Source organism: Cystoisospora suis (assembly GCF_002600585.1).
Source record: "Cystoisospora suis strain Wien I chromosome Unknown contig_3352, whole genome shotgun sequence".
Classification (NCBI taxonomy): Eukaryota; Apicomplexa; class Conoidasida; order Eucoccidiorida; family Sarcocystidae; genus Cystoisospora; species Cystoisospora suis.
Genome location: NW_027156147.1, coordinates 1 through 311, shown reverse-complemented (window position 1 = coordinate 311; position 311 = coordinate 1). Strand labels below are relative to the sequence as shown.

The following is a 311-nucleotide window of genomic DNA, read 5'->3' as shown; positions in this document are numbered from 1 at the left end:
GGGGGGGGGGACCCGAGATGGCTGAAGAGGGGGCCCATGATGAGGTGTCTGTACACCACTACTAGAAGCTGAGAGAAGACTTTGCTGTTGCCGATAAGCTGCAAAGACCTTCGGTGACCAGCGCTTCCACTTCTCTAAGAATTTCTCTTTCTTCTTCAGAGCCACTTCATGGAGCCACCCGCACTCCTCATCATTACGAGGATTGAACGTCATACAGTTATCGAACACCTACATGAATGAAGAAAGGAAAGGAAAGAAACAGACTAATAGATATATTGAAGATAGACACACTGGAGATAGATAGATAGATA

The 311-nt window shown here is 46.3% G+C and overlaps 1 protein-coding gene across 1 annotated transcript in view; it reads right to left on the bottom strand.

Annotated features, from left to right (window-relative positions):
- Positions 1-228, bottom strand: part of CSUI_006574 (bromodomain-containing protein) — a gene marked incomplete at its 3' end in the record, with an annotated part of 8,368 nt that extends 8,140 nt beyond the window's left edge. Inside the window, exon 1 of the mRNA XM_068066730.1 lies at positions 13-228. Within this exon, the coding sequence (XP_067921293.1) occupies positions 13-213 (201 nt within the window). The remainder of the gene's footprint in view (positions 1-12) is intronic.
- Between the last annotated feature and the right edge of the window lie 83 nt (positions 229-311).